The 21,630-nt window shown below is 46.9% G+C and overlaps 1 protein-coding gene across 1 annotated transcript in view; it reads left to right on the forward strand.

Moving 5' to 3' along the window:
- Positions 1-21,630, forward strand: part of LOC121539749 (latent-transforming growth factor beta-binding protein 2-like) — a 157,378-nt gene that overhangs the window by 74,396 nt on the left and 61,352 nt on the right. The window contains exons 6-8 of the mRNA XM_041848457.2: positions 623-826; positions 4,044-4,363; positions 10,063-10,165. Of these exons, the coding sequence (XP_041704391.2) occupies positions 623-826; positions 4,044-4,363; positions 10,063-10,165 (627 nt within the window). The remainder of the gene's footprint in view (positions 1-622; positions 827-4,043; positions 4,364-10,062; positions 10,166-21,630) is intronic.

Genomic DNA, 21,630 nt, shown 5'->3' on the forward strand with positions numbered 1-21,630 from the left:
GATCCTGGTATGGAGCAGTATGTAGGACACTGGCACATCTGCCAAGGGATAAACAGAATGAAAAGGCTATGAACGCAACCTGTCAAACACCAGCTTCTTTGCTCCTTTGAAATTCTATCCAAACTGTTATTTTGGTAGGTGAGAGTTTCATTTTCAACAGAGAAAGTATCAAATATGGGAGTGCATACATTCATTATTTTCTTGAAACCTGGGTGTTTAAATGAGGCACAAACACACATCATGGGACAGCTGAGAAAGGTTTGGCTTAATAGGGAGGGGCGATATTAGTAGTGTGTGTTGCCCTCAGGGTGAAGTTTGAACTTCATAAACCCATGTCAAATGAGGTGTCTGGTAGTGAATGTGGTGATGGTTATGTGAACATTACATTAAAGAAAACAAGTTGTCCACATGAAGTCTCCGTACACACTTTCTATTAGAACTATCCCTCCTGCTTCTCATTATCTGTATGGACCCCAGCATAAATCAACTCAATTAAAGCTGGCGGTTCCTTACACTAACTAACCTTTCTCTCCGGTAATGACCATGGTCTCTCTTGCTTTCTCCTCCCCTCCCCTCTCTCTCTCTCTCTCTCTCTCTCTCTCTCTCTCTCTCTCTCCTGCAGTCTTCTGTCAGATCCCCTGTCTGAATGGTGGGCGCTGCATTGGCAGGGACCAGTGCTGGTGCCCATTAAACTCCACAGGGAAGTTCTGCCACCTCCCGGCCCCCCCTTCTGCCAGACCCACCCTCAGCCGGAAGGACGGCAGCCTGGCTGGACTTAACTCCTCCTCCCACTCCATGTACACCCTGCCGCTGTCTAATCAACAAGGTAATCACCTAGCCGTCTGTCTGTCGAGCTCGATGGAACACATGGACACAGTCTCTGGCCAGGTCTCGAGGGCCTCCCCAGACCTCAATTTACTGCTGTCCGTTATACATTTAATTAATCATGCCCTCTCAACTGTTCTGGTTCTGTTTGAACTAACTCAGGTTTATTTGTTGATGTGCAACGGCCCAGTTAGTAACTGTGCTGTACTCTACCTTTGCGAACCAGCAGTGAATGGGTTCTCAGTAGAATATGTAATGGGGTGTTTTGGAGAATTCCTCATATTGTTCACACAGTGCTCCCTCTATCAACAGAAAACCCTATAGTGAATTAGAAACAGAGCATGCCCTAACCAGTGCCTTGAAGAGCAGCTAAAATAAGCATCGGGGGGGGGGTGCTGTGGGATTATTTAAGGGTAGGGTTTCATATGTTTTCGGAAGATGGGCAGGGACTCTGCTGTCCTAGTTTCAGGGGGAAGCTGGTTCCACCATTGGGGTGACAGAGAAGCTCTTGGACTGGACTGGGTGGGAGGGCCAAGAGACCAGAGGTGGCAGAACGGAGTACTCGGGTTGGGGTGTAGGGTTTGAGCAGAGCCTGAAGGTAGGGAGGGGCAGTTCCCCTTGCTGCGCCGTAGGTCTTGTAGTGGATGCGAGCTTCGACTGGAAGCCAGTGGTGTGTGCAGAGGAGCGGGGTGACATGGGAGAATTATGGAAGGTTGAACACCAGGCGGGCTGCAGCGTTCTGGATAAGTTGCAGGGGTTTGATGGCACATGCGGGAAGCCCAGCCAACAGCGAGTTGCAGTAGTTCAGACGGTAGATGACAAGTGCCTGGATTAGGTCCTACTCTACTTCCTGTGTGAAGTAGGGTCGTACTCTACGGATGTTGTAGAGCATGAACCTGCAGGAGCGAGTCACTGCTTTGATGTTTGCATAGAACGACAGGGTGTTGTCCAGGGTCACGCCAAGGTTCTTTGCACTCTGGGAGGGGGATACCATGAAGTTGTCAACTGTGATGGAGAGGTCTTGGAGCGGGCAGGCCTTCCCCGGGAGGAAGAGCAGCTCCCTCTTGTTGCGGTTGAGCTTGAGCTGGTGGGCCGACATTCAAGCTGAGATATCTGCCAGGCACGCAGAGATGCGTGTCGCCATCTGGGTGTCAGAAGGGAGGAAGGAGAAAAGTAGTTGAGTGTCATCCGCATAGCAATGATAGGAGAGAACATGTGAGAATATTACGGAGCCGAGTGACTTGGTGTATAGAAAGAAGAGGAGAGGGCCTAGAACCGAGCCCAGGGGAACACCAGTAGTGAGAGTATGTGGTGCAGACACAGATCCTCTCCACGTCTCCTGGTAGGAGCGGACTTCCAGGGAGGATGCATTCCAAGAGTGTGCAGGGCCTGTGACGCCCAGCTCTGAGAGGGTGGAGAGGAGAATCTGATGGTTCACGGTATCGAGAGTCAGCTTTGACTGGTTAGGGTCAAGAAGATCGTTCTGAGAGAGATAGCGAGAGAGTTGGTCAGAGACAGCATGCTCAAGTGTTTTGGAATGAAAAGAAAGAAGGGATACCGGTCCGTAGTTTTTGACATCAGAGGGGTCGAGTGTTGGTTTCTTGAGGAGGGGAGCTACTCGGACCATTTTGAAGTCAGAGGGGACGCAGCCAGTGGTCAGGGATGAGTTGATGAGGGAAGTGAGGAATGGGAGAATGTCTCCAGAGACAGTCTGGAGAAGGGAGGAAGGGATGGGGTCCAGCGGGCAGGTTGTCGGGCGGCCGGACCTCACCAGTCACATGATTTCATCTGTAGAGAGAGGAGAGAAAGAGGTCAAGGCGTAGAGTTCACCGTTTTTTTTTTACATGACATAAAAAACGTAAGCCTATGCAACATTAACCTATTAAAAACAGTTATGTAGCAATTAGGTTTGTGAAGTAGGCTATAGGCCCAATACATTATCACCACATATTGGCTTTGCTTGAATTTCCCTGCCAATGCATTGTTGTTATGACAATAGTTTTTAAATGATATAAAAAAATGTGAGTTAGGCTATATGATCACTCCGGTAATAGATATTTTTCTTTTTCTTTTTCTTTTACTGGCTGATGGTGCCTGCATCTGATGGTCAGTCTCAGCGGAGCGAGAGAGCAGCAGACGGAGGGTCCGCCTCTCAACGTCCCTCCCCTCTCCCTTTCCTCCGCTGACACTGACCAAAAAGGGACACCGTCTTCCAGCTGATGGCGAAACTCGAGTCGCACCACATTATTTCTGCCTCATGCACAAATTCATGTTGTTACTCCTATGAACAGAGAAATTGAAATATTCCTCAAAAAAGAAAAAAGACCCAAGCCGCTAATAATAACAACGCAAGTCTATCGATACACTTTCCTACTCATTCATTACAGCCTCAGTGCTTGTTGTAGCGCTGAGTGGAATTATGAAGAACACACATTTTATGGCTTATAAAAGTGTTGAATACAAAGTGTTGACAGTGCTGAGTAAGAACTTAAACATGAACTCACTCATAAAAACAGCAGCTCCTTGCTGTATTCGCTGACAGTCTGTCTCTAGTCATGGTTTGAAACGTTTTTAAATCTCACAGTATCAACTTTGCTGTAGCTTTCTTTTATGCCTGCTACGTTACTGCAGACACGATCATCTGAGCCATCTGATTGGCCAGCGGTAGGCCTATAGTGCACTTGATTTGCTCTCCGGGCCTGCCGGGAAGGCAGAGTTTGACCCTTCAGACACATGAAATGGTTCAAACACCTGGTTGATGTGTTAACAATCATCTGCAAGTTATGAGCAGTCGGCAGCTCACACATCAAGTAGGCTACTGGGAAGACAGGCAGCACTTAAAGTCGATGGCCCTAGCTAGCAAAAAGACAGTACTAGACAACAACAGATTAAGACAAAAATTATACGTATTACTCCTGGAGATATCAGGAGTCCTTTAGCTATAGAATTAAGCACTTTAGTATGTTTTAAGTGCCCTTTCATTTGTACTTTATCTCCATATGCTAAGACCTGGCTTGGGCTAAAGAGGTTATTTACAGCCCTTTGGGAACACCCTTTGAGAAGCATTGAATTTCAGATTTCACTGCAAGGTTAGGTCCAGGACTATTCATCATGTTCTTTACCATGTCCATCCAGACTGGGCTCAAGGTGTTTCTGCTGGTGTGATGGTAGAGAGTTTTGCCTGACTAACTGTGCTGTGCGTTCTGTGTCCTGTCCAGCCTCTCTACACCCGTCCCTGGTGAATGTCCACATCCAGCACCCCCACGAGGCTGAGGTCCAGATCCACCAGGTAGCCCGGGTCAAGCCTGGCCAGAGACCTGCCACAGCTGAGGGGGGTCACTCTATACAGCAGCGCTCCCAACCTGGCCATGGCACCGGAAATGGGCATGGGCACTCCAATGGAAACGGTCATGGGCATGGGAATAGGCACAGAAACGGACACACCTTCGCCAACGGGAATGGTAGTAGCAACTCCAGACCCCACAGCCGGCAGAACGGATACGTGGGAAGGTGCTTCCAAGAGACCGTCGATGGACAGGTACAGTACGGTGCTCTGAGTGAAGTACACTGAACACAGTAAATTATAGTTGATGATGATCCTAGCTAGGGCTGTGGCGGTCATTACATTTTGTCAGCCGTTAACTGTCATGCAAATAACTACTGCTCTAATAAATGTATTTAATATAGCCTACACCATCACAATAAATCCACTATTTATTTTAGGCAGGTCTAAAGAAACATGATATGAAGAAAATGTAGCCTATTTCAAAAGAACAGAATAGCATATTCTGAGTTGTCCTTATGTTAGGCCCTGATCTGGCTATGCCATATAGCTGTGGGCTACACTAGTTCATTTAGCAGACAAGATTTGCTTAGAATTCCCGTACCATTATTTTATAGTAAGGAGAATAAAATTGAACATAGCTGAATCAAATAAAAAGGATATTTTGCCAAAACAATTTTCGAGGGAGTGTGCACATGCTATTCTGTGTCGAGCGGTTAACAATGTGATAATTTGAAACAGGTCCTCCTATATGCTTAATTTATCATTATTTATGCAACTTTAATTGTGATACAAACCTTAGGCTATATGTTTTGATTTCTAATACATTCTAAGTCTGCATGATGCGACTCTAATGATGATTTGAAAAAAGTTAACTTTGCTCTGTTTCTTGTGCAGGCTGCACACACTTCATCAGTCTCTCATTTACAATTTGACAAGCACTTGATACTATTCCCACCCATCAGACTATTCTCGATTTTATCTGGTCTTTACATACTGTATAGCCTACTAATACAGTGCATTAGGAAAGTATTCAGACATTTACATTTTACATTTACGTCATTTAGCAGACGCTCTTATCCAGAGCGACTTACAAATTGGTGCATTCACCTTATAGCCAGTGGGATAACCACTTTACAATGTTTTGTATTTTTTTTTTTTGTATTTTTTTTTTTTTGGGGGTGGGTTGGAGTAAAGGGGGCCTAGACCTTTTCCACATTTTGTTACGTTACAGCCTTGTTCTAAAATTGATTAAATAGTTTTTTTTTCTCTCATCAATCTACACACAATACCCCATAATGACAAAGCAAAAACAGGTTTTAGATTTTTTTGCAAATTTATGAAGAAGTTTTTCTCCCATTATTCTCTGCAGATCCTCTCAAGCTCTGTCAGGTTGGATGGGGAGCATCGCTGCACAGCTATTTTCAGGTCTCTCCAGAGATGTTAGATCAGGTTCAAGTCCGGGCTCTGGCTGGGCCACTCAAGGACATTCCGAGACTTATCCCGAAGCCACTCCTGCGTTGTCTTGGCTGTGTGCTTAGGGTAGTTGTCCTGATGGAAGGTACACCTTCGCCCCAGTCTGAGGTCCTGAGCGCTCTGGAGCAGGTTTTTATCAAGGATCTCTTTGTACTTTGCTCCGTTCATCTTTCCCTTGATCCTGGCTAGTCTCCTTGTCCCTGCCGCTGATAAACTTCCCCACAGCATGATGCTGCCACCACCATGCTTCACCGTAGGGATGATGCCAGGTTTCCTCCAGACGTGACGCTTGGCATTCAGGCCAAAGAGTTCAATCTTGGTTTCATCAGACCAGAGAATCTTGTTTCTCATGGTCTGAGAGTCCTTTAGGTGCCTTTTGGCAAGCTCCTAGCGGGCTGTCATGTGCCTTTTACTGAGGAGTGGCTTCCGTCTGGCCACTCTACCATAAAGGCCTGATTGGTGGAGTGCTGCAGAGATGGTTGTCCTTCTGGAAGGTTCTTCCATCGCCACAGAGGAACTCTAGAGCTCTCTCAGAGTGACCATCAGGTTCTTGGTCACCTCCCTGAGGCCAGCTCTAGTAAGAGTGTTGGTGGATCCAAACTTCTTCCATTTAAGAATGATGGAGGCCACTGTGTTCTTGGGGACCTTCAATGCTGCAGACATTTTTTGGTACCCTCCCCCAGATCTGTGCCTCGACACAATCCTGTCTCGGAGCTCTACGGACAATTCCTTCGACCTCATGGCTTGGTTTTTGCTTTGACATGCACTGTCAACTGTGGGACCTTATATAGACAGGTGTGTGCCTTTCCAAATCATGTCCAATCAACTTGTAGAAACATCTCAAGGATAATCAATGGAAACAGGATGCACCAACGCTCAATTTCGAGTCTCATAGCAAAGGGTCTGAATACTTATGTAAATAAGGTATTTCTGTTTTATAAAAACCTGTTTTCTCTTTGTCATTAGGGGGTATTGTGTGTAGATTGATGAGGAATTTTATTTATTTAATCAATTTTAGAATAAGGCTGTAACGTAACAAAATGTGGAAAATTCAAGGGGTCTGAATACTTTCCGAATTATTTTTGATTTAGAATGGCCCACAAAAATAACATTAAGGCTACGTTTTTAATATGCCAGGTAGGCTGCACCGGTTGTAATCCGGATTAATGTGCTTAATTTGGCGAATTGAGCAATAAATATAGCAGCACGAGAAAGCTGGGATCGTCTTTTAAATAGTGGCCAGTCAAAACTTTGTTTTCACATGCGATTGCGCAACGACTGGGCTTGTAAGTACACGTTTCTGTGCCTATTGGCTACGCTAAGAGTTATTTGGCCACTTTAGTTGTGATACACACCTTATTTAAACATATAGGCCTATGGGCTAGGCTAAAAAGTCGCAAAATAATGCATGCTCTGTTTGTTGTCTGCATACACTGGGCATCATTCACAAGTGATAATATTCTCACTCATCAGAATATTTTCAATTTAATCTTGTCTTTACATATACTAAATAATATACAGTGCCTTCGGAAATTATTCAGACCCCTTTACTTTTTTCACATTTTGTTACGTTACAGCCTTGTTCTAAAATGGATTAAGTTAATACAAAATCCTCAGCAATCTACACACAATACCCCATAATGAAAAAACGAAAACAGGTGCATTTTACAAATTTATAAAAAATAGAAATCTGAAATACCTTATTTACATACGTATTCAGACCCTTTGCTATGAGACACAAAATTGAGCTCAGGTGCATCCTGTTTACATTGATCATCCTTGAGAGGATTCTACAACTTGATTGGAGTCCATCTGTGGTAAATTCAATTGATTGACAAGTCTCTGAATGTCCTTGAGTGGCCCAGCCAGAGCCTGGACTTGAACCCGATCGAACATCTAGGGAGAGACCTGAAAATAGCTGTGCAGCAACGCTCCCCATCCAACCTGACAGAGCTTGAGAGGATCTGCAGAGAAGAATGGGAGAAACTCCCCAAATACAGGTGTGCCAAGCTTGTAGCGTCATACCCAAGAAGACTCAAGGCTGTAATCGCTGCCAAAGGTGCTTCAACAAAGTACAGAGTAAAGGGTCTGAATACTTATGTAAATGTTATATTTCTGTTTTTTATTTTGTATACATTTGCTAAAATTTCTAGAAACCTGTTCTTGCTTCGTCATTATGGGGTATTGTGTGTAGATCGATGAGGGAAAAAAAACGATGTAATCAATTTTAGAATAAGGCTGTAACCTAACAAAATGTGGAAAAAGTCAAGGGGTCTAAATACTTTCCGAAGGCACTGTATGTGTGAAATTAGTTTTGGTTTAGAATGGGACATTGTCATGCACCAGTCGGAACAAGAGCAGGGGGAAAAAAGACGTCATCTGTATGCACTTGAAAAGCGAATGGAGGACGCTTTTCCCGCGGTTCATTTTCATGCCAGCCAGCTAGGCTACTCTGGTGTAAAGCGAAGCAATGTGCTTAATATTAGGAAAGTTGAGAAATATGGCCTAGCCAACAGAAATCTGATGGGATCCTCCTCTTTTTAGTAGAGGCCATCAAAACTCTGTTTCCGCATGCAATTGCATAGCATAGCCAATAGAAATGTTGCATAACATTGGTTTATAAGAACACTTATTTCATTCCATGCATCAACCAGCTATGAGGAGCTGGCTCTCGCTGCACAACAGGTGATCCTATTCTGCTCAAACTCTGAATGCCAGAGCTCTAATGAAGTGTCTGATTAGATTTTCGATTGCATTTGCATTGATGTCAGAGTGATTAGAGGGACAGTAGAGTGCTGAGTACCAGGCCATTAGTAAGTTTGGTATGCTACTAATGACAATCAGCGGCATTATTAGCTGACTACTAAATAATAATAAGCCATTTAGCAGACGCTTTTATCCAAAGCGACTTACAGTCATGCGTGCATACATTTTTTTGTGTATGGGTGGTCCCGGGGATCGAACCCACTACCTTGGCGTTACAAGCGCCGTGCTCTACCAGCTGAGCTACAGAGGACCACAGGATGTTTGCCTAGTCTTTTGAAGTGGAGACCAAGTTTGGCTTCCGTGTGTTTTACCGTCTGTCCCACAGGGCAGCATACATACCTTCCCTCCTCTGTCTGTCTGATAGAAGCTGTCTATGTTCTAATTTATTCTGCATCCAGGATTTATGAGTTCTAAACACATTGGTCATCTCATCTTCCCCTCCCAACACACACAGACGTGTTATAAGTTAGTTCTGAGTTAGGCCTGAAAGGAAGGACAAAGGAGGCTGAAATCCACTACACGTCTCAAACACAAGGCAAACTGCTACACCCACAGTGCATCTCCTTCACAGTCTCTCAAACACACAGAGTAAATAAAGAAAGAGCAGTGGTGGCAGAAATCAGAGGAAAGGCTCTTTGGAATGGAATGAATAGAAAGGTATCAAACACATGGAAACTATATGTTTGCGATACCGTTCCAGTCCAGCCATTACAATGAACCGTTCCTCAGATTTCTACCTCCACTGGCCACCACTGTTAATGAGAGTTCCTCACGGAGGTCCTGTACAGGCAGGATCTGTTGGCTAGGCTGTGAGAGATGCTGTTATTCCCCCCTTCTTCTGTGTTTCCAACCCTAACAGCAGTTTCCTCTGTAGAGCTGCTGCCAGGCCAGTGTGTTATCTGCTGCTGGACACAGAGCAGAGGAGCAGTATGTTTGTGCTGGAGGGGATCTCGCATTGTCCATGTCATTACATTTACATTTTACATTTTGCAGACGCTCTTATCCAGAGCCAAGTGCCTTGCTTAAGGGCACATCGACAGATTTTTCACCTAGTCGACTCGGGGATTAGAACCAGCGACCTTTCGGTTACTGGCACAACGCTCTTACCCACTAAGCTACCTGCCCCCATGTCATGTCTTCATGCTGCGGTTGAAAAGAAAACCTGCAGTCAGATTCTTATTGCTTATTGGTTTTCCTCAAAGAAGATCTCTGTTTGGTCTTGACTGACTTTGCCAGTGCCCTAGTTAGGTGTTCCATAGCAATGTGTCCTTATCTTTTCTTCCCAAAGATCCATGAGGCACCATTTGCCAGGCAGTGAGGTTTGATAATGATCTCTCCAGAATTAGCCAAGCTCCTTAACGAGCCATGCCTATTCGTGGAACAGCCTGTTTATGTCCTATGCTGCTGCCTAACCAGTCTCAGATGTGTTCCGTTCAGCTCACTCTGTCCTCATTCCGATGGGAAGACTCACACACTACTACACACCCGCGCATAAACACACAACACACACACAATCCAATTAAACACACACAAACTTACACACTTAGACACACACATACATTTACATTTTAATCATTTAGCAGACACTCTATACACACACAAATACAGTCACGTTAAACAACATACTATCAAATGAAGTGGAAAAGGAAGGTGTCAGTGATGTGTCCTGTGTTGTGTGAGTGTGTTGAGATGTGTGTGTGTTGTCATTGCAGTGTGGGAAGCCTCTTCCTGGCCTGACCAAACAGGACGAATGCTGTGGAAGTGTGGGAGCCTCATGGGGCCTGAACAAGTGCACAGAGTGTCCAACCAAACCAAGTAAGTCCCTAGTTTACCCTCACATACTGAACACACTGAACCAGTGAACCTAGATCCTCCAGTGCTTTGCCTTGTGCTATATATTTGTTATGATGTGTTAATGTAGCTAAACAATGCCTTTTACGTCATTCATAAACACAATGTATCTCTGAGATTAACAGTCAATCACATTAACATGGGGTGATAATTCAGGATGATTACTGACTTGTGTATCCCAGATTAGGATTGTGCCTCGACTCCATTGGCATTAGGATTTACTTGTCGTCTCATTGTAAAATTAAGCTGTTTTTGCTTCTAGAAAAAAAACAAGGCACCAAATGAAAACACATTTAGCATGAATAACAGAGGCTAGCAGGAGTGCCTCCCAGCCTGTGGGAAGGCAGAGAGAGAGGCTGGCTCTGCCTCTCCTACTCTAACTAAAAGAAGAGAATGAGCAGCCGTGGTCCCTGACCAAAGCTGCCTGGACTGTCGCTGCTGTGCGTTCCCTCATTGTGTTTGTAATAGAAGAGCCCCCCTCCCAAGGGCCCCCAAGTCCTGTTACTGGAGCTCTCCAAGGGGGTGTGTGATGGTTGGGAGGGACCGTCCCTGCCCTTCCCTGTTAATTCTATCAGGAAGAGGTCTGGCTGCGGTAGATGTTAATTGCCTGCACAGGGTGCTGTCATAGCCCTGCCCTGTTTAGTGTCTGTCTGTCTGCCGGAGCTCTAATCACGAGCAGACATCATCTCACTCAGGTCCATTCATCACGAACGCACATCTATTCTTCTCTTCTCTCTGTGCCAGAATCTCTCTTTCTCTCTCTCTCGCAAGTCCCCACATCAGCATCTCTTTTGGCTCCCAGATGTCTTCCTCTCCTCCGTCCTTTGTAGTGGAGAGAAACTGAACTATTCCTCAGTTCTTCTCATTTTGTAGTTGTTTAGGAGCAGCTTGGGCCTCGGTTCCAGGTCACATGTAGAGTCGCTGGAGATGAGAGAATGAAAGACAAAAGAGGGAAAGATGAAGCCACATAGGTCCCATGATGATTGGTGTATACTTTGAAGGACTTTATAGGGAATACTTGACATTTCTTACCAGTCTTATTGTTCCCTGTGTAGAAATGATACTTTATAACTAAAACAAGTGGACAAGCATAAATTAAGAGTAATCATTTTGTCATGCCATACATGTCTCTGGGACTGGTCAGGTCAGTCAGTTGAGGGCTTGATGACAAGTATCTATAAGGTAGTCATTTTGTCATGTAAGTCATTGCATACCTTAGAGAACTATTTATAACTTGTCAGAAACTGCAAAATGTTCTTTGCACCCCATGACAAAATGTGTAGAATTGCAGGAAATAAGCTTTAAACGTGCAAAATGTTCTCTCCACCAACAAGAGGGGTGTGAACAGTTTGTGTCATGAACAGTGCTTGTGCCCGTAGAAATAGACGTGGCGTGTGCATGCATGCACAGGGGGGTGCAGGATGTTCCCCAATGCTGGAAGGGGTGCCCCGAGTGAAAAAGTTGGGGAACCCCTGGCTTAGACCACTCGTTCAGACCTACTGTTTCCAGAACCTTTTAATGTGTCTCCTCTGGTCAGCTCTAAGTTCCTGGATGTATCTCTCTGCTCCTTGTCTTTGTCTTCAGTCCTAACTCTGATTCCCACACCATTCCCACATCTTTCTCCTGTAGTTCTCCCTCTATCCGATGGCAAGGATTCACTGAACTCTCTGACTGATTCGGTAAGAGACATCCATCCAAGACACTGCCAGACTACATTGTTATTTTTGGTAGTTAAAGTATTATTATTGTTATATGGAGTGGAGAAAGCAGCGGTGCAGTGGGGAAACGAACGGGTGTGTGTTTTTGGGAGGGACGGAGGTTGACGTAATGGAGGTTATGACAGTGAGATGTGCCTGTCAGTCCCAGGCCTACACTGTGGAAGCCCCAGCCATGTTCAGCCCTGTAGGATCGAATGCACTGTAAACCCACATGCTGCAAATTCCAGTGCGTTATGAACTCCAGTTAAAATAAGACCCTGGTCCACCTCTCCTCTCCTCTACCTTTGGTTCTTATGAGGCTGAGAGTGAGAGTGAGAGAGAGAGAGAGAGAGAGAGAGAGAGAGAGAGAGAGAGAGAGAGAGAGAGTGTGTGAGTGAGTGAGTGAGTGAGTGAGTGAGTGAGTGAGTGAGTGAGTGAGTGAGTGAGTGAGTGAGTGAGTGAACGAGCGAGAGAGAGAAAGGGGGGAAAATTGCGCCGGACCTTGTTTAAATTTCAGGCTTATGGGTTTGGAAAGGTTGAAGGGTGTCCTCTCACAGGATAGGAGAAGGAAGCAGTTAGAGCTGCTTGTCCCCCTGGACTGCAAGATGAAACCTGATTGGATGACGCAAGGCCAATGTGAGGAATGGAGTTGACAGCTAATTTGCTTTCAAAGTATATTAGGAAACATACAGTACCTAATAAAGTGAATCCAGCTCTTTGTAGATACAGTAGATCAGATCACTTAAGTGATAATGCCCGAGAAGCCAGTGTTTGGAGGATATATTGGCATGGGTGTTGTTAGGCCTGAGACAAAGTCGAAAGACCGGCAAACAGTGCCAATATATCCTCCAAACACCGGCTTCGAGGGTATTATCACTTTTATACAACGGGTTACCAACATATTCAAATAATGATTGACATATTTTCATAGAAAAATGTTATTTTGATGAATTTATTCATGCTATTTCATTCTTCCACGAGATATAGTCCCGACAGATATCTACGGTTACTACCCAAGCCGGCTGGTCGTTCGTTCTATCGGTTCGGTTGCCAGAGACGCGACCCAGTCGTTAAGTATTTTTGTTCTGTATCTATGGACGTGACCCAGTCATTCGTTCTAAGTGTTCCATTGCCATACTGGCTGGCAACATTCTTATCCCTTGCTTGATAGCTAGCCAACTATGGCTAACTTAGTCACGTCAAGCAGTGCAGCCAGAATAACAACAAAGTACAGTGTGGGAAAAATGTATTTGATCCCCTGCTGATTTTGTACGTTTGCCCACTGACAAAGAAATGATCAGTCTATAATTTTAATGGTAGGTTTATTTGAACAGTGAGAGACAGAATAACAACAAAAAAATCCAGAAAAAACGGATGTCAAAAATTTTATAAATTGATTTGCATTTTAATGAGGGAAATAAGTATTTGACCCCCTCTCAATCAGAAAGATTTCTGGCTCCCAGGTGTCTTTTATACAGGTAACAAGCTGAGATTAGGAGCACACTCTTAAAGGGAGTGCTCCTAATCTCAGTTTGTTACCGTATAAGCACACCTGTCCACAAAAGCAATCAATCAATCAGATTCCAAACTCTCCACCATGGCCAAGACCAAAGAGCTCTCCAAGGATGTCAGGGACAAGATTGTAGACCTACACAAGGCTGGAATGGGCTACAAGACCATCGCCAAGCAGCTTGATGAGAAGGGTGACAACAGTTGGTGCGATTATTCGCAAATGGAAGAAACACAAAATAACTGTCAATCTCCCCTCGGCCTGGGGCTCCATGCAAGATCTCACCTCGTGGAGTTACAATGATCATGAGAACGGTGAGGAATCAGCCCAGAACTACACGGGAGGATCTTGTCAATGGTCTCAAGGCAGCTGGGACCATAGTCACCAAGAAAACAATTGGTAACACACTACGCCGTGAAGGACTGAAATCCTGCAGCGCCCGCAAGGTCCCCCTGCTCAAGAAAGCACATATACAGGCATGTCTGAAGTTTGCCAATGAACATCTGAATGATTCAGAGGAGAACTGGGTGAAAGTGTTGTGGTCAGATGAGACCAAAATTGAGCTCTTTGGCATCAACTCAACTCGCCGTGTTTGGAGGAGGGGGAATGCTGCCTATGACACCATCCCCACCGTCAAACATGGAGGTGGAAACATTATGCTTTGGGGGTGTTTTTCTGCTAAGGGGACAGGACAACTTCACTGCATCAAAGGGACGATGGACGGGGCCATGTACCGTCAAATCTTGGGTGAGAACCTCCTTCCCTCAGCCAGGGCATTGAAAATGGGTCGTGGATGGGTATTCCAGCATGACAATGACCCAAAACACACGGCCAAGGCAACAAAGGAGTGGCTCAAGAAGAAGCACATTAAGGTCCTGGAGTGGCCTAGCCAGTCTCCAGACCTTAATCCCATAGAAAATCTGTGGAGGGAGCTGAAGGTTCGAGTTGCCAAACGTCAGCCTCGAAACCTTAATGACTTGGAGAAGATCTGTAAAGAGGAGTGGGACAAAATCCCTCCTGAGATGTGTGCAAACCTGATGGCCAACTACAAGAAACTTCTGACCTCTGTGATTGCCAACAAGGGTTTTGCCACCAAGTACTAAGTCATGTTTTGCAGAGGGGTCAAATACTTATTTCCCTCATTAAAATGCAAATCAATTTATAACATTTTTGACATGCGTATTTCTGGATTTTGTTGTTGTTATTCTGTCTCTCACTGTTCAAATAAACCTACCATTAAAATTATAGACTGATCATGTCTTTGTCAGTGGGCAAACGTACAAAATCAGCAGGGGATCAAATACCTAATTCCCTCAATGTTTAAGCTGTTTTCTAGTGACATTTATTTGGATATATCCATAAAATTGATGCCAGCTGATTCATGATTTCGACTGGCTGACAAAAGCTGTCTGCCTGTCTAATCCCTGGCAAATACACTGTAACGGTAGAATCCAATAATACATAGGCACAGGGGAAAATCTACCCTGGCAACAAAATGTATGAGTAGCTCCACCGAGCTATACTACTCTCACAACTAACAATCACCCACAAGGACAAGGGGGTAGAGGGAACACTTATATACGGACTAATGAGGGGATTAGAACCTGGTGTGTGTGATTGACAAGACAAATGTGATGATGATTGGGGCGGCAGTGGTTAGTAAGCCGGTGACGACGAACTCCGAAGCCTGCCTGAACAAGGAGGGGAGGCAGCCTCGGCCGAAGTCGTGACAGTACCCCCCCCCTTTACGCGCAGCTCCAGCAGCGTGCTGACCCTGGCCTCGTGGACGGCCAGTAGGACGCTGAGCAGGGCGAGCCGGATGGCGACGGTGGAAATCCCGCAACAGGGAGGGATCGAGGATATCCCTCACCTTGACACAGCACCGTTCCTCCGGACCGTACCCCTCCCACTCCACGAGGTACTGAAGGCCCCCCACCCAACACCTCAAATCCAGGATGGAGCGGACAGAGTACGCCGGGTCCCCCCTCGATATCCAGAGGAGGTGGAGGAACCTCCCGCACCTCAGGCCTGAGGAGAGACACATGAAACGAGGGGTTAATACGGTAATCAGGGGGAAGTAATAAACTATACGTGACCTCGTTGATTCTCCTCAGGACTTTGAATGGCCCCACAAATTGCGGGCTCAGCTTCCGGCAGGGCAGGCGGAGGGGCAGATTCCGGGTCGAGAGCCAGACCCGATCCCCCGGTACGAAGACCGGTGCCTCACTGCGGTGACGGTCAGCGTTGGCCTTCTGACGATGCACGGCGCGCTGGAGGTGAACGTGGGCAGTGTCCCACGTATCCTCCGCGCGCCGAAACCAGTCATCCACCGCAGGAGCCTCGGTCTGGCTCTGGTGCCACGGTGCCAGAACCGGTTGGTAACCTAAAACACATTGGAATGGTGTTAGGTTAGTAGAGGAGTGGCGGAGAGAGTTCTGGGCATATTCTGCCCATGGCAAGTACACCGACCACTCCCCCGGCCGGTCCTGGCAGTAGGACTGCAGCAACCTACCCACATCCTGATTTTACCCGTTCCAACTACCCATTTGATTCGGGGTGGAACCCAGAGGTCAGGCTGACCAAGACCCCCAGACGTTCCATGAACGCCTTCCAAATCTTGGACGTGAACTGGGGACCTCGGTCGGACACCGTAACCTCTGGCACCCCGTAGTGCTGGAAGACGTGAGTAAACAGGGCCTCCGCAGTCTGCAGGACCGTGGGGAGACCGGGCAGAGGAAGGATGCGGCAGGACTTGGAGAAGCGGTCCACAACGACCAGGATGGTGGGGTTACCTTGGGAGAGGGGAAGATCAGTCAAAAAATCTATACTAAGGTGAGACCATGGTCGTTGTGGAACTGGTAAAGGTTGTAGCTTACCCGCTGGGAGGTGCCTAGGTGCCTTAGTCTGGGCGCACACCGAGCAGGAGGAGACGTACACCCTCACGTCCTTAGCCAAGGTAGGCCACCAGTACTTTCCGATCAAGCAGCGCACTGTACGACCGATACCTGGTTGACCAGAGGGTGACGTGTGTGCCCAGAAGATCAGACAATCACGGATAAGAGCAGGCACGTACCGCAGCCCAGCTGGACACTGTGGTGGAGATGGATCTGTGCGTAAAGCCTGCTCTATATCCGCGTCCATCGCCCATACTACCGGCGCCACAATGCAGGAGGCCGGGAGTATGGGGGTGTTGTCTCTGGGCCTCTCGTCTGTGTCATACAGCCGGGACAGTGCGTCTGCCTTCACGTTCTTCTTACCCAGAATGTATGACTGTGTAAAATCAAACCGTGTGAAGACTAGGGCCCACCTTGCCTGGCGAGTATTCAGCCTCCTCGCTGCCCGGATGTACTCCAGGTTACGGTGGTCCGTCCAGACGAGGAAAGGGTGTTTTGCCCCTTCGAGCCAATGCCTCCACACAGTCAAAGCTCGGACAACAGCCAACAGCTCCCGATCACCAACGTCGTAGTTCTGCTCCGCCGGGCAAAGCTTCTTAGAGAAGAAGACACAGGGGCAGAGCTAGGGTGGTGGGCCCGAGCGTTGGGACAGGACAGCGCCTATCCCTACCTCGGACGCATCCACCTCCACTACGAACGGTAGTGATGGATCGGGGTGGGCCAGTACCGGAGCTGAGGTGAACAGACCCCGCAGTCTCCTGAAGGCCAGGTCAGCCTCAGCAGACCAGCGGAGCCGGGACGGCCCACCCTTCAACAGGGATGTAATGGGAGCTGCAACCTTGCCAAAGCCCCGGATAAACCTCTGATAGTAGTTGGCAAAGCCAAGGAAGCGCTGCACCTCCTTAACCGTTGTTGGTGTTAGCCAATTACTCACGGCTGAAATGCCATCTCCCTCCATCTCCACACCTGAGGTGGTAATGCGGTATCCGAGGAAGGAGACGGACTGCTGGAAAAACATACACTTCTCTGCCTTGGCATAAAGGTAATTTTCCAACAGTCGGGCCAGCACTTTGCGAACCAGGGACACATGCTCGGCGTGAGTAGCGGAATACACCAGGATGTCATCGATGTAGACCACTACACCGCGACCAAGCATGTCCCGAAACACCTCGTTCACAAAGGACTGGAAGACGGATGGAGCATTCATCAAACCGTAGGGCATCACCAGGTATTCATAATGCCCCGTGGTTGTGCTGAATGCTGTTTTCCACTCATCCCTCTCCCGAACACGAACCAGGTTGTATGCACTCCTGAGATCTAGCTTAGTGAAGAAGCGCGCCCCATGCATTGACTCAATCACTGAAGGAATGAGGGGGAGAGGATAACTAAATCTAATCGTCTCCTTGTTCAGTGAAAGATAATCAATGCACGGGCGCAGACCGCCGTCTTTCTTCTTCACAAAGAAGAAACTCGAAGAGGCGGGTGAAGTGGAGGGACGTATATACCCCTGGCCCAGGGACTCTGAGACGTATGTTTCCATAGCCTCCGTTTCAGCCTGCGACAGGGGGTACACATGAATCCTGGGAGGTACAGCATCTACCCGAAGGTTTATCGCGCAATCCCCCCCCGATGAGGTGGTAATTTATTCGCACGCGTCTTTAAAAACACCTGCGCTAAATCAAGGTATTCGTGGGGAATGCGCACGGTGGAGGTACCGTCTGGACTTTCCACCGTGGTTGCACCAACGGAAACATCTAGACACCTACCCTGACACTCTCGCGACCACCCCGTGAGAGCCCTCTGCGGCCTTGAGAAGGTGGGGTTGTGGAGTGCTAGCCAAGGGATACCTAATACCACAGGGAAAGCAGGAGACTCAATAATCGAAAAAATAACCTGCTCACAATGTGTCTCCTGGGTGATCATGGTGACTGGTATAATGACTTCCGTAACAAACCCGGACCCTAATGGTCGACTATCGAGTGCTCTGATGGGGAGTGGAATGGATAGGGGAACCAATGGAACGCCTTGACGGCGTGCGAATGCCATGTCCATAAAGTTCCCAGCTGCGCCTGAATCGACTAGCGCCTTACACTGGGGAACTACCATGTGATCGGGAAAGTGGATAGGTAGGGAACAGTGCGCAGCAGAGGGCTCTGAACAAGTGTGGGTGTTCGATACCTGGGGTGACGCGTGAGTGCCCTGCCTGCCGCCTCCAGGCCCAAAAGAACGTTGGCTACGACGTGTGGTGTACTGTCCCTTCGTGCCACCAGAGTGGCACTGTCTCTGTCCTCCTCCGCTCTCTCGGCCGGCGGCTCCACCCACCTCCATCTGCTCGGGATCCGACTCATCCGGTGTGGAAACGGGCAGACCCCTACCAGGACGTCCTCTGGCTGCCAGCAGGTTGTCCAAACGAATGGCCATGTCCACCAGGTTAGCTCCCGTCGGGCGTCCTCCCGCAGATGGCACCGGAAATGGTCGATCAGGGCCCGCACGTTCCACCCGGACCCCGCTGCCAGCGTCTGAAACTCCAACGCGAAGTCCTGCACGGTCCTCGTCCCCTGCCTCAGGTGGACCAGCTCGCCCACCTCTCGACCATCGGGCAGCTGATCGAAGACCGGCCAAAAGAGGCGAGCGAACTCCCCGTAGTCCTCCAACGCGGCTCCTCCTTCGTTCCAAACCGCGTTGGCCCACTCCAGGGATTTCCCCGAGAGGCAGGAAACGAGGACGGGCACCTTCTCCAGGCATGCGCTCCTCTCCCGCTGACTCCATAGCGGGTGGGTGATTCTGTGATGAGTGTGATTAGAAGGAGTCAGGCGCAGGAGGGTAAATCACCGAATACAGAGTTTATTCCTTTGTTGACACACAAATGCGCTCAAAGAGCGATCCACGAAACAGGCACAGGGGAAACTCTAATTCCTGGCAAATACACTTTAACGGTAGAATCCAATAATACATAGGCACAGGGGAAAATCTACCCTGGCAACAAAATGTACGAGTAGCTCCACCGAGCTATACTACTCTCACAACTAACAATCACCCACAAGGACAAGGGGGCAGAGGAAACACTTATATACGGACTAATGAGGGAATTAGAACCAGGTGTGTGTGATTGACAAGACAAATGTGATGATGATTGGGGCGGCAGTGGTTAGTAAGCCAGTGACGTCGAACGCTGAAGCCTGCCCGAACAAGGAGGGGAGGCAGCCTCGGCCGAAGTCGTGACAAGATCGAATTTCAATATTGAAACAATGTTGCAAATGTCGAAGAGACAGACAGCAAGGTTTATACAAATCTCCGCTGTTGAAAACCAAATGCTAGTCTAAAAGAAGATCATGTCTAGATGCTTTTTATAGTGCAGATCAAATTTATAAATTGCCTGGCTGGGCTGATGAGACAGTGGATTGCACAGTGAGATGGAACAGAGTAAATAGGTATTTCAACGTCATAGCTTTAGCCGGTGGTAACTTGTGGAATAGACACCGGCTGGAATGCGGTTTTAACCAATCAGCATCCAGGATTAGACCCACCCGTTGTGTAATGATTGATATATCAGTGTCTCTCAGTCTTTTTGGAACAGGGACCAACATGCTCTGGTTTTCTACATTGATCACTTTAAGTGAAAGGTTCATCATGTAAGTCGATCTGAGGTACTTGAGAAGAGGCCACTGGCTCTGCCCTGAGTGTGACTCTTTGACCTAGTGTGAGAATGGCATGGCTGTTTCCATGACTCTATATGGAGTAGATGGCCACCCATAGTAATTATATTTATATGATGCCACTAGGCTTGGGCAGTATACTGCATACTGTATACCGGGGTATTTGGAAATAGCCACGGGATGGTGTTTCAATATCGTCAGTATGAGTCACTCACTGTTGTGCAGCATGCCCCAGGTGATCTAGTTACAGTCTGGAATTCACAACTAAATCTTTGCTAGCTAGATATCTTCTAACTACACTGAACAAAAATACAAACACAACATGTTAAGTGTTGGTCCCATGTTTCATGAGCTGAAATAAAAGATCCCAGAAATGTTCCACACGCACAAAAAGGTTATTTCCCACTCTAAAATGTGCAGTTTTGTCACACAACACAATTCCAAGTTTTGAGGGAGCATGCAATTGTCATGCTGACTGCAGGAATGTCCACCAGAGCTGTTGCCAGAGAATGTAAGGTTAATTTCTCTACCATAAGCTGCCTATTCATTATATAAACACAAACACATTTGCATTTTATCGACAGCAATTTTAATGCGCAGAGATACCGTGACCTGAGATCCTGAGGCCCATTGTCATGCCATTAATTTGCCGCCATCACCTCATGTTTCAGCATGATAATACACAGCCCCATGTCGCAGGATCTGTACACAATATCTGGAAGCTGAAAATGTCCTAGTTCCTGCCAATATAGTTCCAGCAACTTCGCACAGCCATTGAAGACGAGTGGGACAATATTCCACAGGCTACAATCAACAGCATGATCAACTCTATGCGAAGGAGATGTGTCACGCTGCATGAGGCAAATGGTGGTCACACCAGATACTGACTGGTTTTCTGATCCACGCCCCATACCTTTTTTTTAAGGTATCTGTGACCAACAGATGCATATCTGTAATCCCAGTCATGTGAAATCCATAGATTAGGGCCTACTTTATTTATTGAAATTGACTTGATTTCCATAAATGAACTGTAACTCAGGAAAATCTTTGAAATTGTTGCATGTTGCATTTATATTTTTGTTCAGTGTATTAAGTTAACTGTTTAAAATGTACTAAATGCTCTGCAGTTGTGATTTTCGTTTGATAATTTAGTAGCTAGCTAGTTATCTAGCTAAGTAGATAGCTTCTTGCAAAATCAAGCTTCTCTTGGGAACAGCAGAGAATCCCCTCATGTATCAAGAGCCTTGCTGTCTAATATTTGTTTTATGCGTGCAGCAAACTGTGAGTAGCATTTTTTTGTTACTTGTATAAATTTATGAGCTGGGATGTCTGTTCTGCAAATAATGTCAGAGACTGTATAACATGTTCTCAATGGGCTCATTAGCATTTAGCTAGAATTCGCTATGGGATGTACTTGTTAGCATTGCTAACCTTAGGATTAAAGAGGCTCAGTGGGGTTTGGAAAAAATGCCCCTTGATGGCACAATGTCGGTATGAAGATATGACAATCTGGATACTGCCAAAGCCAATCTGGATACACTCCCTGTGTGTTCCATGGTTTATGTAATTCCATAAAGCATGGCTCCGGTTGTCTCCCTATCTGTCATTCCAGGAAGTCTTCCCTCCCATTGACTCTTCTAATCCGGAACGCTGGGATGCTTCCCGGGGAGCA

Source organism: Coregonus clupeaformis, chromosome 25 (genome assembly GCF_020615455.1).
Source record: "Coregonus clupeaformis isolate EN_2021a chromosome 25, ASM2061545v1, whole genome shotgun sequence".
Taxonomy (NCBI): Eukaryota; Metazoa; Chordata; class Actinopteri; order Salmoniformes; family Salmonidae; genus Coregonus; species Coregonus clupeaformis.